This window comes from Chelonia mydas, chromosome 8 (genome assembly GCF_015237465.2).
Source record: "Chelonia mydas isolate rCheMyd1 chromosome 8, rCheMyd1.pri.v2, whole genome shotgun sequence".
Classification (NCBI taxonomy): Eukaryota; Metazoa; Chordata; order Testudines; family Cheloniidae; genus Chelonia; species Chelonia mydas.
This window is the reverse complement of record NC_057854.1, coordinates 53,938,060-53,952,921: the sequence shown is the minus strand read 5'-3', so window position 1 is coordinate 53,952,921 and position 14,862 is coordinate 53,938,060. Positions and strand designations below refer to the sequence as shown.

General features: G+C 41.8%; 2 protein-coding genes across 12 annotated transcripts in view; one reads left to right on the top strand and one right to left on the bottom strand.

The window, feature by feature from the left end:
- Nucleotides 1–14,816, bottom strand: part of RGL1 (ral guanine nucleotide dissociation stimulator like 1) — a 158,178-nt gene extending 143,362 nt beyond the window's left edge. For 5 of the 11 annotated variants that reach the window (XM_043521182.1, XM_043521181.1, XM_043521189.1 and 2 more), the window contains exon 1: nucleotides 14,624–14,810. The gene's annotated coding sequence lies outside the window, so the exon portion shown is untranslated. Of the gene's footprint in view, nucleotides 1–4,650; nucleotides 4,723–14,437 lie in introns of those variants that run through there. The other 6 variants (XM_043521185.1, XM_043521188.1, XM_027823606.3 and 3 more) reach the window with 5 other exon arrangements.
- Nucleotides 11,126–12,342, top strand: APOBEC4 (apolipoprotein B mRNA editing enzyme catalytic polypeptide like 4). Its single transcript, XM_007061210.3, has one exon. It carries the CDS (start codon nucleotides 11,140–11,142, stop codon nucleotides 12,340–12,342), a length of 1,203 nt encoding a protein of 400 aa, XP_007061272.2. The 5' UTR covers nucleotides 11,126–11,139.
- Nucleotides 14,817–14,862: the final 46 nt, after the last annotated feature.

The window sequence follows — 14,862 nt, the reverse complement described above, 5'->3', positions numbered from 1 at the left end:
CCATCTTATTCTCTATCCCTTTTTTAATGATTCCTAACATCCCGTTTGCTTTTTTGACTGCCGCTGCACATTGCGTGGACATCTGCAGAGAACTATCCACGATGACTCCAAGATCTTTCTCCTGATTAGTTGTAGCTAAATTAGCCCCCATCGTATTGTATGTACAGCTGGGGTTATTTTTTCCAATGTGTATTACTTTACATTTATCCACATTAAATTTCATTTGCCATTTTGTCGCCCAATCACTTAGTTTTGGGAGATCTTTTTGAAGTTCTTCAGTCTGCTTTGGTCTTAACTATCTTGAGCAGTTTAGTATCATCTGCAAACTTTGCCACCTCACTGTTTACCCCTTTCTCCAGATCATTTATGAATAAGTTGAATAGGATTGATCCTAGGACTGATCCTTGGGGAACACCACTAGTTATCCCTCTCCATTCTGAAAATTTACCATTTATTTCTACCCTTTGTTCCCTGTCTTTTAACCAGTTCTCAATCCATGAAAGGATCTTCCCTCTTATCCCATGACAACTTAATTTACGTAAGAGTCTTTGGTGAGGGACCTTGTCAAAGGCTTTCTGGAAATCTAAATACACTGTGTCCACTGGATCCCCCTTGTCCACACGTTTGTTGACCCCCTCAAAGAACTCTAATAGATTAGTAAGACATGATCTCCCTTTACAGAAACCATGTTGACTTTTGCGCAACAATTTATGTTCTTCTACGTGTCTGACAATTTTATTCTTTACTATTGTTTCAGCTAATTTGCCCGGTACTGACGTTAGACTTACCGGTCTGTAATTGCCAGGATCACCTCTAGAGCCCTTCTTAAATATTGGCGTTACATTAGCTATCTTCCAGTCATTGGGTACAGTAGCTGATTTAAAGGACAGGTTACAAACCATTATTAATAGTTCCACAATTTCACGTTTGAGTTCTTTCAGAACTCTTAGGTGAATGCCATCTGGTCCAAGTGACTTGTTACTGTTAAGTTTCTCAATTAATTCCAAAATCTCCTCTACTGACACTTCAATCTGTGACAATTCCTCAGATTTGTCACCTACAAAAGACAGCTCAGGTTTGGGAATCTCCCTAACACCCTCAGTCATGAAGACTGAAGCATCGAATTCATTTAGTTTCTCTGCGATTACTTTATCATCTTTAAGTGATCTTTTTGTATCTCGATCGTCCAAGGGCTCCACTGGTTGTTTAGCAGGCTTCCTGCTTCTGATGTACTTAAAAACATTTTGTTATTACCTTTTGAGTTTTTGGCTAGCTGTTCTTCAAACTCCTTTTTGGCTTTTCTTATTACATTTTTACATTTAATTTGGCAGTGTTTACACTTCTTTCTATTTACCTCACTAGGATTTGACTTCCACTTTTTAAAAGATGCCTATTATCTCTCACTGCTGCTTTTACATGGTTGTTAAGCCACTGTGGCTCTTTTTTAGTTCTTTTACTGTGTTTTTTAATTTGGGGTATACATTTAAGTTGAGCCTCTATTATGGTGTCTTTGAAAAGTGTCCATGCAGCTTGCAGGGATTTCACTCTAGTCACTGTACCTTTTAATTTCTGTTTAACTAACCTCATTTTTGCATAGTTCCCCTTTCTGAAATTAAATGCCACAGTGTTGGGCTGTTGAGGTGTTCTTCCCAAATAAATTAATATATTCCCCAGGTCTCTACAACTTCTGTCTCTGAACATATGCACCATAGGGGCACTGGGTTATCATAGGCTGAGAGGGAAATCTGACCTAAAGAAGTCAGTTTCAGTTAAACTGAACATTGATAATTTATATAAGTTAGGAGGAGCTTCTCATCCTGTGACTTGAGCCATCACCTTATTGAGCAGGAGCTGGGGGGAGTAAAGGAGACACCTTACCCTTTTATGACCAAATTAAAAGCAACAAACAGCAAACAAACTCTTAACCCAAAACAAAATCCGGTCTGCTCCATCCTGTCTCCTTAGGGAAGGTCACCTCTCACTTAAACTTCCTAGTGGTATCTCTATTGCCCACTATTTGAGCAATCAGTTCCTCCTACAGCATACAGAAATTCACAGCTTTGTTCATCTTATAAACTACTGCTTATATAGGACAATTTCTGCCTTTTTATTTTACTAGTCTTTCAAAGCTGGAATACGTTATCTTCCATTTTCTCAGGTTCAATCTCTTTGCACAGCTAGAGGCAATTGCCATCTATTTGTTTAAAAAAAAAATCTTTGTTCATTATTCTTCCAGTACTGAACAGAAATCATGTGGCAAACAGTTTCAGCTCAGCCAATAATTTAATGTATTTATTGGTTTCTATAAATGTGCTCAATTACAATTTCAGAGCCCATGTATATAACTCTAAAAACCTCGGGGCCAGATTCTGATATCAGGTTAAACACAGAGTAACTCCATCAGGTGACCTACTCTGTATTTTCCCTGCAGTGGCCAAGATGAGAATATGGCCCCACAATTTATACAAGAAAGGACAAATTGCTAACCAAATTACCAGCACCACCCTCAAGCAAAATCCAGAGTAAAAAGAAGAGTCTTGTGCAGTTCAATTTATGATTCCATATTGTTCCTAGAGCATTTATTATACTTGGCCAGAAATAGGACACTGACAAATAATTCATCAATTTAGCACTCGGACTCCCATGCCACTAGCACACATCATTGTTCAGCAATCCCCATTTAAATAACTGTGCACAAGTTCAGTAAATTCTTTGTACAGCTTTCAATTGCTGTCATTTCATTTTAGATATCACTAGCCGAATATAGGGTATAAAACAGCTTTTTTTTGTACGGTAAAAATAAAAAATATATATCCATAGTTCTGATCTTTACCAACCACAGATGTGACACATAGGGCTGGCCCGAAAACAAAAATTCACTTTTGCAAAAAGTTTAAGGTTTCGGCATTTGCTTTCATTCTACATCAGAACAAAAACTAGACCTTTAAAAATTTAAAGTAGAGAAATATTCACCTCAGAATAGCTAATATGCCGTTGGCGAGACACTCGCCTAGGATGCGGGAGATGCTGATCAGCACCAGTTGAGCACTCAAACCACCCAGCTGTTGGCTATTCTGGGGAATAGGGGTCTCTCTAAATGCCATCCAGAACCTGAGAAGCCTTCCTGACAAATTTTTTGTTGAAACTAATAAGTTTCACAAAAAGTTTCAGCTTTGACAAATCAGCATTTTCTGATGAAAAAGCATTTTATTGAAAAATTCCCAACCAGCTCTAGTGACATCACTTATGGATACTGTTTTCAATAAAGAGAAAGCAGAACATCCTAAATTAATATACACATATGGACTGATAAGGCTAAGCAACACTTTGGTGGAACCAACATGCATTCAGGGTCTGATTCTGATCACATACCTCATTTACGCCAGAGTAACTCCATTGACTTTAATGGAGTTATTTTTGATTTATACTGGTATGAATAAGAGAATCAGATTCAGTATCTTTAGTGATATGAAACAAACTACTCTCCCTCCACTGGCAAGCTGATGTCAACAGGGGCTAGATCCTCAACCAAATCAATTAAAAAGAAATGTGCATGTGTGTGTGTGTATATATATATATATGCAATAGTCCCAGATACATAATGTGCCCATCGATGTCACAGCGGGGAGGATAAGCCTATCTGTGTAGCAGCAGATCTTCCAGCCCCACCTTCCTTATACTGGTACACAGGGAACTATGCTGGAGTTTACAGCGTGAGAGTGGCAATACCCCACCCACCAGTGTGGAAAAAGAAAAATGTTGGCAACTCCCTAGCATTACAAAAATATCATGGGCACTTTAATGTTCATACAGCATGGAGAGGGCTGAGGTTTTTAAGATCTGGGTGGTTTGTAATGGGAGTCTCACATTATTTGGTGCTTTTGTTAGAGTTCCAGATGGTGGAATCAGGTTACTACATAAGAAGTTCAGCTTTCCTTTAAAAAAACAAAAAACAAGAAAACCCAAAAAGATAAATTTCATAGCCCTTGTGGCTAAAGAGAAAAGCATGAAAATGTGAAACCTAAACGTTCCAACACCAGAAGAAAAAGAAACTACTCCCCTGCCTCCCCATTTATTTTTTAAAATCTCATGATTTTTCTAGTGCTTGATTTGTGATTTTTGAATGCTTGGGTATGGCAATACTGCTAGAGCAAAATGCATAGAACTAAATTTATTTATGTTGAGAGGATGCAGAATCCTGAAATTTGAACTTGTGATTCAGGGTATCTGGCCTCTGGCTTCCATTTACACACTTTCAACCAAACATACATTGAGCCAAATTCATCTCTAAGGTAAACCAGGTATGGATTTAGCTAGCTTTCTACAGTATTTATTACTGTTCCTAGATGTCTGTTCTCATCCCACGTACAACAAACAAACTAGCTTTAGCAGGCATTACTACTTTGGTCTCCAATCCTGCAAAGACCTACACATGTGCTTAACTTTACGCACAAGAGCAGTCCCAATGACATCAATTTGTTCTTTTGTTCTTTTATAGGACCAGAGCCTTGATCAGAATTTTTATGAGCAAATAAAACGTGCCTTAGAAATAGTGATTTCTTCACTACACTGACTTACTATCTCTCTTCAGGCTCCCATTCCTCACTGAACCTTCCTAGGTGATCTTTGGTTCAAATACATATAAGTTACCTTTTTCAAGTCCATAGGCTACGGAGCTCTCTCTCTTAGGAGGACAAAACACTGGGTGGAGGGAACAGCCTGTTTATTTAAGAGGAAAAAAAATCAGTGCAAGTTGCAAAGATGGCAACCTGTCCTGATGATTTTAAAACTATGTTAAAAAGTTAGTTACGGAGATTATCCCATAATAGCTAAATTACTGGGAGGCTAAATGGCTGCACCAGTTTTTCATTCTATGTATCCGATTTGAAAATCCTGGTGTAATTCATCAGTGAAAATGTATTTAGTATCTTTACCCCAGTCTCCACCATCAATTTCATAAAAACCATCGGACAGTTCAGTATCATTAGCACAGTCTGCTCAAAGGAAGTTCCAGCACTGAAATATTTGGGGCAATGTAGATGAGGATTAAGAAGCTTTGGTGTTCCTGGTTAAAGACAAAGCTGTTTCCTATTTTTGCATGCTCTGAATTCACAAACCCTGCACTCTGGCTTTCACTTTTCACCAGCCCCCAACAATATTTTCATCAGCTGTCTATTGCTGCTACAAATACCAAAATAGGCGATGCCAGGTCATCTTCCCTTTGTTACAGTCTCCACTGTTCACCACAATATTGGGATCAAGGGGCCTGATTCTGATTTCACTTATTCCAGTGTACACTGGGAATAACTCCACTGAAGTCAGTGAAGTTACACTTGTGTAAAAACAGTGAGACACAAACACCAGGACACATGGGACTTGCGGGCACTTTGCAGGATCCAGCCCCAAGTCTCCAAATGAAACTAAAGCATTAAATCAAAAACAGCTTTGGATCATATCCTGCTTCTCCCTCCCCGCCCCCATATTTAAAGTCTTAAGATAGAACAGAAACATTAAGTTTCTGATTGTTTAAGGACCACATGACTCTTCTGTACTTTGAACTCAGATAAACTTATTACTGAATGAAGTCATGTGTAAAATGCTTTCCAGTAGAGATTATTTTGAACCAGGCAGTGCTAAGAAATGCTACAGAATTTCAATGCTCAGAGATTTCAGCAGAAAAAAAAAAGGGGGGGGGGCATTCTTGTACAAAGTGCATTACTTAGAGGGGGAATACTAGATCCCCCTTATGTAAATATATTTGTACTAGAGACAGCAAACTTTGGCTTTTTAATTTGGCTAATTAATGGAGAAAAATCATCATCACACTTCTGGAACTATATCTATACTTTAGATAAATGTTTGCCAAGTTCTATATAAACCCTTAATCCGTGTATTTCCTTCGATGCAAAAGAAAATCTCTATAAATCATGTTATCCTTAAGTAAATAAAACCAATATCAGTAATTACACTCAAAACTGGCAAACTTGGGATAGATTGGGGTGTAAGGAGCTTCACAGATTCTGAAGAGGTACATGATTGCATCTAGTATTTGGAGAAGATGTAAAAGTGAGGTCCTGACCAGTTGGTATATTTCTCTCAAGAACAAGAACATATGGCCTGTGTCTTGGCCAAATTCCAACTTGAGTAATTATATGCTGACCACTTAAATTCACCCTGTAGTTTTAACTGAATACAGTAATTCTCTTCACTTCCTTCCATAAACAGTTGTATAGTGCTGTTGTGCACCATTAAATGGCAACTGCTGTCTGCCCCAGAGATGGCTGCATTTCAGGCATAGATGAAGGGATTCCTATATATAGAGAATACATGTTTGTGTTGTGGTTTAAAGGTTTTACTGGAATGAGTTTGGAATGCCTAGCAAATGCCCTGCCTATCACTGTATTATGTCAGGATGATGCTTTTATGCAATGTACCCATATTCCATACAAAATGATTTTTTTAGACGCTTGGCAGATTTCACACCCCTCCCAGCCCCCCCAAAAAATTAAAGACCCACTCTCCACACTGCTGCAGCCCAAAACTCCTGTGTTCCTCCTGCAGATGGAAAACTCCCCCATTGATCAATACAGGGTTAAGTCCATAAGGAAAGCAGATAAGTAGAAGAGAGGGTGCTGGAAGCGCTCTTGGCTGAACACAGGGGCAGCCAGACAAAACAAAAGACTTCTGAGGGTCCTTATTGTTCCCTAAGCCTGTGCACTGGTTAATTGTTATGAATAAACAGAATGAAGCTAATAAAATATTTATACTCCTACAGTGTAATCTAAGGAACTCAGAGCACATTACAGATATTAATTTGTTGGCTCACAACCCCTTGCCTCTGCAAGGTGCTGTATATAAGTACTATATCCCCATTCTACAGAAGGGGAAACAGATACAGAACTATAGGACCAAACCCAGGGCCCTTAGTCAGGCAAATGTCCCATTGGAATCAATAGCATTTTTTCCTGAGTAAGGATTGCAAAATTTGGCTTTAAGGCTAACAAAAATGATTACTGATTTGGGGTGCCTCAGGTTAAGTGTCCAATTTGATACACATTGAGTCTGACTTTCACAAGTGCTGAGCACCCACAGCACCCATTAACTTCAACTAGAGTTCTGAGTGCTTAGCACTTACAAAATAAATAAATAATCAGACCCACAGTGTCTCAAATTAGGCTCCCAGAATCAGAAGCCACTGTCTCTGTAAGCAATCCAGCCCAGTGGCACACTCAGAGGGGCAATGCTGGGGATAGTGCCCCCTCACCAATCTGTATTTTAACTACTAAACCATTTGCTAATGTTTATAAAGTGCTTTGAGGATGAGATGTGCTAGGTAAGTGCTCAGTGTTATTGACTACAGCTGTACACTTGACAAGAATTTTTTTTTGTGGAGAGTTCCACAAGGTCACCAGCTGCTTCATCCACCAGACCTGGACATTTAAGAAAGTTAAATAGAGCTTATACAACTAAATTGGCATCTAGCCTTTCTTTTTCTTTTTTCAACAATTTAAACAACAAGGCACGGAAGCCGACTTGTCCTCAGAACCTGCTGAGTGGTCAGTTTTGTTCCATTTTGCTTGAGGGTTTTTTGATTTTTTTTGCCACCCTTCCTCTTTTGACCCACATTCCTCCACTATGAGAATAGTGTACGTGGCAAATGAGAAGCAGAGCTCTGCTGTATTCACTGATTCATTTGGAGTCCGCTCCCCTGTCGGTTCCGTTCTTCTTACTTGGCAGGGGATTTAAATTGATGAGAATGCTGCAACCTGAAGTACTACAGTACAGGATCCTTGTCAATTTAAGCCCCTGCAGGCTCATAAGGACAGAGCTGGCAGGGAAGCAGAGGGCAGATGCACATATGCACTCAGGTCACATGCACACAGTCCCAATGAAACCCAGAGTCCTTGACAGGTTACCCTGGGGCTCCCAGCTCCTCAGTTAGGATACTGCAGCACTAACTTGGGAGGCTGGAAGATTTGCTGTTGTTGTATCAGAGCTACATGGAGTTTTAGGGGAAGAGGTCAGAGACTCTTTGGCAGCACGTTGTTAAATGTCATAATAAGGTTATAAGATGGGTGAGGTTATATCTTTTATTGGACCAATAAAAGAAATTAATTCAGCCACCTTGTATATCTAACATCCTGGGACCAACATGGGTGAAACAACACTGCATACACAGAATAAAGTTGGCATGGCTACAACAACACTGCAAACAGAGAATAAAGTTCAAACCATTCTTATGGCCAGTGAGTATAAAATGCTGAACACCACGTGTGTGCTATGCTGCCATCCTGTGGCCAATCTGGCTGCTCACGGAAGGCAACAGTAACACACACCTTTCTCCAAATGCTTCACCTTTTTTCTATTTGCTAGTATTGGCAAACTACAGGAGGTCTGGAGAGGTGCAGATAAGCCCCTCAAAAGGTGTTTATCTAAACTCCGAGGATTTTTTCTTCCTCAGAACCACTCTTTTTTATTATGAGTACTATTTACCATTTAAGCACCAATGTGCTCATCAGTGTAGAAGACAGATACAGAGTCCTTGCCCTGATGAAATTACAATGATCAAGACAGACACATACAAGACTGAACACAATAGGACACTCAGTGTGAATATTTTCAACATCACACAGACAGTGTTTGTGGGCTTCAGGAAGAGACCCTTTAGGACAAGCGTGGGCAAACAACGGCTCGTAGACCAGATCCGGCCTGTCAAGGCTTTGGATCCGGCCTGCGGGATTGCCAGCCCCGTGGGGCAGCGGGGCGAAGGCAGGCTCCCTATCTGCCCTGAGCCCGAGCCACTCCCAGGAGCAGCTGGCACCACATCCCTGCGGCCTCTGGGGGAGGGGTTAGTAGAGGGCTCCATGCGCTGTCCTCGCCTGTAGGCACTATGCCTTGCAGCTCCCATTGGCCTAGAACAGGGAACCACGGCCAATGGGAACTTCGGGGGAGGTACCCGCAGGCAAGGGCAGCGCACAGAGCCCTCTGCCTCCCCCTCCCCCAGGAGCTGCAGGGATGTGGTGCTGGCTGCTTCCGGAAGCGGCGCGGGGCCAGGGCAGGCAGGCAGGCAGCCTGCCTTAGCCCTGTTGCACGCTACTGCCACCCTGGAGCTGCTAAAAGTAAGTGGCACCGGGCCACAGCCCACACCCCGGACCCTCCTGCACCCCAACCCCCTGCCGCACCCCACACCCCTCCTGCACCCCAACCCCCTGCCCTGAGCCCCCTGCCGCACCCCAACCCCCTGCCCTAAGCCCCCTTCCACACTCCACACCCCCTGCCCTGAACCCCAACCCCCTACTCTGAGCCCCCTGCTGCAGCCCGCACCCCAACCCGCTGCCGAGCCCCCTCCCACACTCCACACCCCCTCCTACACCCCAACCCGCTGCCCCCAGCCCCCAACCCCTGCCCTGAGCCCCCTCCCACACTCCCTCCTGCACCCCAACCCCCTGCCCTGAGCCCCCTCCCACACCGCAACCCCCTGCCCCAGCCCTACATTCATGACCCTGCATACAATTTCCCCACCCAGATGCGGCCCTCAGGCCAAAAAGTTTGCCCACCCCTACTTTAGGAGAACCCTAAATGAGAAGCAGATGGAACAATCTCCTGAAGCAGGTCCTCATGCACAGGAAAGAGCAAGGAATTTGGCAAAAAGACAGGAGTGTGACAAGGAAACAAAAGGAGTAGTGAAGCTCGAGTCAGCGGAGCAATGAGGATTTGCAGGAACGTAATAAGAGCCAAAATGCAGGTGGAAGGAGGAAAGCCAAGCAGGGCCTTGAAAGCAATGACAGGAAATTTAAACTTGAATCAGTGGGAAAGGGGGAGCCCGCTGGAGCTTTTTGAAAAGGAAGTGACCGGGTCCAACTGAAAAAGGAAAATAATTAGCCAGAGCATCTTTAAGCCAAATCTTGTTTACCTTACACAAAACTCCTATTAACTCCAATTTGGAGTTGTTTGAGAGTATGATTAGCATGATTTGGCCCACTGTATATCAGACTGCTTACACACTTATTAAAGATCCAACGATCATAAACCTACGCAAGGATTTTAGCAAAATCAAGATTGAAGCAGGGACTATTTTGTGTTACGTGTATGCGCAATACCTAAAACAATGGTGCCTCTTTGTCGGATTGGCACTACAGATGAATAACAACTAGTTACTTGGTATCAATATGCCAAATAAATATTTTGGTTTGTTATACCTGTGCATCTTTTATCCCCTCCCCCTCAAAAAAAACAAAACAAAAAAAACCCCACGTGTACCAAAATATCTGAAAAAAATTAAGGGAACTTAATAAATGAAGAGGGAAAATGAAATACTGACAGGCAAAGGAAAGAAAGCTAAACACAGCAGACTGTTTGAAATACAAACAAATGAAAAAGTCTCGTTTGTGTCTGCGTATCCTAGCATTTGGCAATTGCAAACATCAAAATGAGGTTGCCTTTAGAGCCTTCACCACGACTGTAGTAGGGTTGTCACACCTCAGTAAAGTTATACAACAAAACTACAAGCTGGTCTATGGGAGACAAGGGGAAAAAAACTGTTTTTTTTTCCAATTGAACAAATGATCTTAACGCTCACCTCCTGAAGTTTGTAATATTTATTAGACTAAAATGGGAATCAACAACTGGACTTAAGAAAGCCTGTGAAGTCGACTACATACACATTGACTACTATCCTGGTCTGGAGATGTATTGATGGTAATTATACTTTTTTTTAAACTATTTGATTGTGCTCAGATTGTATACAGCAAATCTAGTGATCCAATTTCTGAAAAGCATGCAATGCTTTTATATATATACACACACACACACACACTTTGTACTTTTGTGGGAGGGGAGGTAATAGCAGGAAGAGACATTTTCTGATTAATTTATTTTAAACACAGAAAGCAGGCCTGCAAAAACAAGGACAATCTGAAACTCATATTGCCAACTTGCCCTCTCTTCACTTGAAGCTGCAATCCACAAAGCTTTCTTGTCTGTACTTGTGCACCAGCATATCCGTTGGAGACGAATATGCATTATAATGTTTGCTGTGCAAGTGCAAGGGAAATGGGAGGGATAAATTATTAGTTTCTTTTTTCTTCTTTCAGGACTGTCAATTACAGAAATATGAGTGGGGAGATTTTCCAGTACAATATGAACCCAGAAAGGGAAACTTTGTTCCAGGAATATCTGGCAAATCAAGGAACAGTAGTAAAGCCCTATTATTGGCAGACACTGAGCAAAAGCTGTGCCAACTGCCCCTATCATATACGGACAAGTGAAGAAGCAAGAGTCCCTTATATGGAATTTCATAAGGCCTTTGGATTCCCATATGGGCTAATGAGTCCTCAAAACAAACACTTTATATTCTATGAACTGAGGAGCTTCTCTGGGACATTAGTCCAAAAGGGCCATGCAACCAACTGCATTAAGTATAACATCCACCCAGAGTCCATGTTATTTGAGATGGGTGGCTATCTGGATGCACTTACATATGACTATGACAGCATCAGGTACATAATTCTTTATTCCAACTACTCTCCTTGTAATGAAGCTGAGCACTGCTGCATAAGCAAGATCTACAACTTCTTGACAAAGTACCCAGACATTACCCTCTGTATTTATTTCTCTCAGCTTTATCACATGGAGGATGATTTCCCCGTGTCCATATGGAACTGTGAAGCTTTACGAAGCCTTGCCAGCTTGTGGCCTCATGTGACTTTGAACCCATTATGTGGTGGGGTCTGGCATTCCCTCCTTTGCAATTTTGTGAGTGGTATGCCAGAAGCAACCCTTTATCATCCAATTTTACCTGCAAGAGCATTAGCTGACCAACAAAATTCATATAAAATTAACAACATAACAGGAATTAAATCTTACTTAATGAAAGCATCTCCCCAGGCAATATATGAAAATCTAAAACCTCAGCAGAATTTGCAGCAAGACTATTTTGCTAATACACCCTCTCATCAACTTTCACAAATGATGAACGGCAGATTGCCACCACTGATGAGTCACAGCCATTTGGTGCCTTTCACGAGCAAGTTTCTGCCTTTTGGGGGGCAACATTTATATCCCAAACCTAAAAATATTGTAAGGCATTTAAAGATGCCCAAGGAGTTATTTAATTATACCAATCATTCCCAAACCTTTTCCCATGGAAGACCTGTTCAGGTGGTAGAAATCAATGAACGACTTTTAAGTAGCAAGACCACAGATACCAAAGGGCAAAAAAAAAAAAAAAAAAATCCATCTCTTATGAAAGTTAATACACAGAGGGACTGGATGGTTCAGAGAACTGTGATGTTAAGGATATGGAAACTTTCACACTCGTTTAAATCCAGTCTAGGCCAGTAATGATGAAAATTCAGTACCTGCCCATGACTTTTAGTGACTTACAATAAATGAAGTTGACGGTCTCAATCTGATTTTTACTGGAGAGGTGTCCACATCATATAAGATGTCAGCATAACTAGTATCCTTGTTGGAAGCCCCGGCACAAGGCAAGGATGAAAAGGACAATATAGATCAAACACTGCCTGAATCCCTAGAAGTGGTTCCTTCAGGTAAGGGTGGACATACATGGGGGAACACTATACTCCCACTACTTGTCTTGTGAATAAAAAAGCCTTTACACTCCAAGGTTGCCACCTCTCATCAGCCAGAAGTTCATGTAATATGATTTTTAAATTAGATTTTAAAAATATATAAGATTAGAAATATATAAAAAATGAAACTGAGTGAACACCAAAGAGATCTCTTTCATATCAAGTTTAAAAAGGCAGTGCTGATAGCATATAGAGTACGAAGAGTGAGTTGTTTTATAGATCAGTGCTTTCACTGTTGTAATACAAAATATTTGTTACGAATATTTAAAGTGTTTTAGTTGCAGCGTTCTATAGCAAAGCTGGTAACTTGTGATCTCTAGCAAAAGGGGTTTTGAGTGATGTTACAGAAACCTTAACCAAAAAAATACCAATTAATTCTGCAAAATCAATTCTCCCACTCCCTTTTTATTTTTGTGACCATGGCATTAAGAATCTAATTGTGCGTTAGTCCTTACATAACTCCTCAGTAGGGGCTCAAACAACACTTAATCTCTCACATGTCCATACAATATAGCAACACATATTCTGCATCCAAGAGGTTCACACTTCCCACTCTGATGCTTGATCTTGCAAGGTGCTGAGTGATTTCACTTCAGGAAGTTCAGGGGGACAACTCACTTGCATGAATCTTTGCAGGGTTAAGGTCACAGTATGAGAACTCCCTAAATCTAAACGCTTCTAAATCTTAGTAACATGCAAACCTCTGGGGCCCTCTTCAATCCCGATTGAGTTTTTCCACTGACTTCAGTGGGAGTTGGACTGGAATTTTAAATTGAACTTCTTAATGTATATACAATTATTTAAAAAATGAACACATTTATTTAAAGGAATGCATGATAAAAATCTTATTTAAAAAGATTATCTGTTTATGTTATTAATACCTTAGATGATTAAAATGGAGTGTTTTTTAAAATGTACTATGTCTGTATTACTTTCTGCATTTCACTCAGCTTGAACAGTAAAAGTTGGCTAGTCAGTTTCACTTTTGGTTTAAAGTCAATTTTAATTTCCCCTTGTTATGGATTAGCACAAGGCTTTTGAGTTTGGGTTCCCAGCACCACAGGACAAAGTTTAATGTCCTAGAATAATATATTGTTTTGAGCATTAGGAAAGCATTATGATTCATGTTAGATTCTGTAAAATCCTTTTTTGTAAATCCCAGATTCTGAACTCAAACTACTTACCAATGTCTATTTAACATACAATACTAATATAATTTATACCTCAAATTTGATTTCAATATGTATTAAGGACTATTGATTAAAATGTTTATATCAATATAAAGGAAGGAATTACTGTTTGAAAATAAGAGTAGGAACAGGGAGTCAAGTTTTGGGGTTTTGGCCTCAACTCTGCCACTGACTCATCATATGACTATGAGTAAAACTCACTATAGCCCAAATTCTTGTAGTTACCTCGATTTTTTAAGAGCCTGATTTTGGACACTTTGGGCTAGCAACACCGAGCATGCCTGCTCAAAAAGGAGACAAGTGAAATTGAAAACCTGCCCACCTAGAAACTGCAGCAGCCAAAACCAAGGGGCACTGCTGAAAGTTTGGGCACTTCCGTGCCTCAGTTTCCCCATCTACAAAATGGGGCTGTGAGCGCTAACCCTTCTCCCGAGCAGCTGGGTGGGGTGAATGAATTCGTCAGCACCAGGAAGCACTCAGGGGCGCCCCACTGGAAAGCGCTGGAGAAGCATTGCAGGAAGGGAGACAGGCCTCTGGAGCAGTAACCTCCTTCCTGCGGTAGCCCCTGAGGACAGACGGGGGGCGGGCCACACCGGGGCTGCCAGAGATAAGCCGCACCCCGTACACCGGTGCGTACCGGGGGCTCACACCCACCCGGCGTGCAGAGGCTCAGCCTAGCCCAGTGGGGCCGGATCGGGGGCTTCGCGCCGCGCACCGTCAGCGGCCACGACGCCCCCATACAGCGCCGGCTGGCTGCAAGAGACCGCTCCTATGGTAACAGTCCTCCTCACCCCGGGAGAACACGTGACCACCCCCTGCCGACCAATCACAACAGCTCACCTGCTCCTCCCCGGACCCTGCCTTCCTCCGCCCACTTGAGGGTTGCTTTCTCTACGCCTCCGCGCAAGGCCTGCCGGATGCCGCAAGAGAAAGAGGAAGTCTGTTCAGGACACATGCGCAGAAGAGGGGGGAGTGCGGGATTTAAAACACGCATGTGTAAAAAGAGACTCGCAGTTGTGTTGCGCATGCGCCCACCCACGAACAGCAGGCGTGTATGGCTATTACGTAGGAAGAGACTG

Coding starts and splice junctions, on each gene's coding strand:
- APOBEC4 (XM_007061210.3), top strand. CDS start 11,140: ATGAACCCAGAAAGGGAAACTTTGTTCCAGGAATATCTGGCAAATCAA.